The 1,420-nt window shown below is 33.5% G+C and overlaps 1 protein-coding gene across 1 annotated transcript in view; it reads left to right on the top strand.

Moving 5' to 3' along the window:
• Positions 1 to 1,180, top strand: part of LOC111547986 (translation initiation factor IF-2-like) — a 9,991-nt gene extending 8,811 nt beyond the window's left edge. Inside the window, exon 3 of the mRNA XM_026455023.2 lies at positions 884 to 1,180. Coding sequence (XP_026310808.1) covers positions 884 to 885 — 2 coding nt within the window. The 3' untranslated portion in view covers positions 886 to 1,180. The remainder of the gene's footprint in view (positions 1 to 883) is intronic.
• The last annotated feature ends 240 nt before the right edge of the window (positions 1,181 to 1,420 follow it).

Genomic DNA, 1,420 nt, shown 5'->3' with positions numbered 1-1,420 from the left:
TGTGTGTGTGTGTGTGTGTGTGTGTGTGTGTGTGTGTGTGTGTGTGTAAGTAATTAGAAAAAACCATTAGACCAGAAGTTTATAAATTGAAAGTTTTATAAAAAGCTTTTTTCAATTTTGAAATTTATTGAAGTAATTCCCCTTTTTATCGATTAAGGCTGGAGGGGATGGGGCTTGGTGGATTTAGTTTAGAGTTTCAAATTCACTTATTTTCTAATGAAACAAAAACTCAGAATGAAACTTAATGGATACAATCTGCAATGAGTGCAATGAGTGAAACATTTTGCTCTAAACTGTTTTATGAAAAGACAAATTTCATGTAATTCTGGCAAATAATAGTGTTCTCCAACAAGGCTGCTTACCAAGCAATAATGCTTTATTACATATCCAATATCTTTAGAAAAAGGGCAAATGTAGAATGTATTTATTATAGAATTATTAGCTTTTGGAAACAATAATTACTTTACTTGGTAGCATACATTTTTACTTTTGAGAGACTTTATTGGTGGCAGCCAATGGGAAAGATGTGAATTTTTGTAGTAATTTATGAAATTCAAAATCATCGCTGTGAGGTGACAAGGGAAATCGTTATAGGTCCCACTTTTAGTTGGGACTTTTGAATTGCTTTGCTCCGGAAAGGTATGTGCCATGAATTGAGAGGAGGGAGGAGCTTACCAAAGAATTTGAGATGAATAAAATCTAACCTAGTCAGGACACATTTACAGAATTTTTTTGTTAAAAAAAAATGTAGAAATGAAGGCTTGTTATTCTCATTTTCCATTGCATAAATGGTTGCTCAAATGTGAGTTTCTAATTTATCATAGTTTATGTTGATATATTAAGAGACTAATGTGTCATTTGTATTTTGATTTCTACATTCTAGAGAGACAGTTTAATCAGTGCATGACCAAAAGCAAACAGAATAAACTGTATCATCATGGAGGTCTGCCCAGGAAATCCCCAAAATACAGAAGGATCATAAGTAGATGGAAATTCTGTCATAGAACATCTCTCACAAGTGTGTTATAAGAATGACAGGGAAGCTACAGGTTACAACAGATTTGTGAACTCAGCCAAGCACAGTGGTGGCAGGGCCTAGCTGCTACAAAGAAGACATGTTTTAGACAAATACTCATGTATATGGGCAAAAAACTCGAGGACTGTATTTGTAACTAACTGTGTAACAGGGTATTTTTGTTTCTGTTCTGTGGAAAGTATAAAGCATTCCGACAAAGGATTTTAATGTAGATTTTTTTTTTCACCCATACTGTTGATTGCTAAATGTAATAGTCTGATTGTGATGCTAAATAAATGTCTTTTTTTCCCCAAAGAAAAGGAAGAATGACATATTTGTTCTTCATTCTTGTTTCACATTAGTAGTGGCATTTCTCATGCTCTATTTTCCCAGCCTTGTTCTATA

The sequence above is a fragment of the Piliocolobus tephrosceles genome, chromosome 3 (assembly GCF_002776525.5).
Source record: "Piliocolobus tephrosceles isolate RC106 chromosome 3, ASM277652v3, whole genome shotgun sequence".
NCBI classification, from domain to species: Eukaryota; Metazoa; Chordata; class Mammalia; order Primates; family Cercopithecidae; genus Piliocolobus; species Piliocolobus tephrosceles.
The sequence above is the reverse complement of the archived record's forward strand: the minus strand, read 5'-3'. Positions and strand labels throughout refer to the sequence as shown.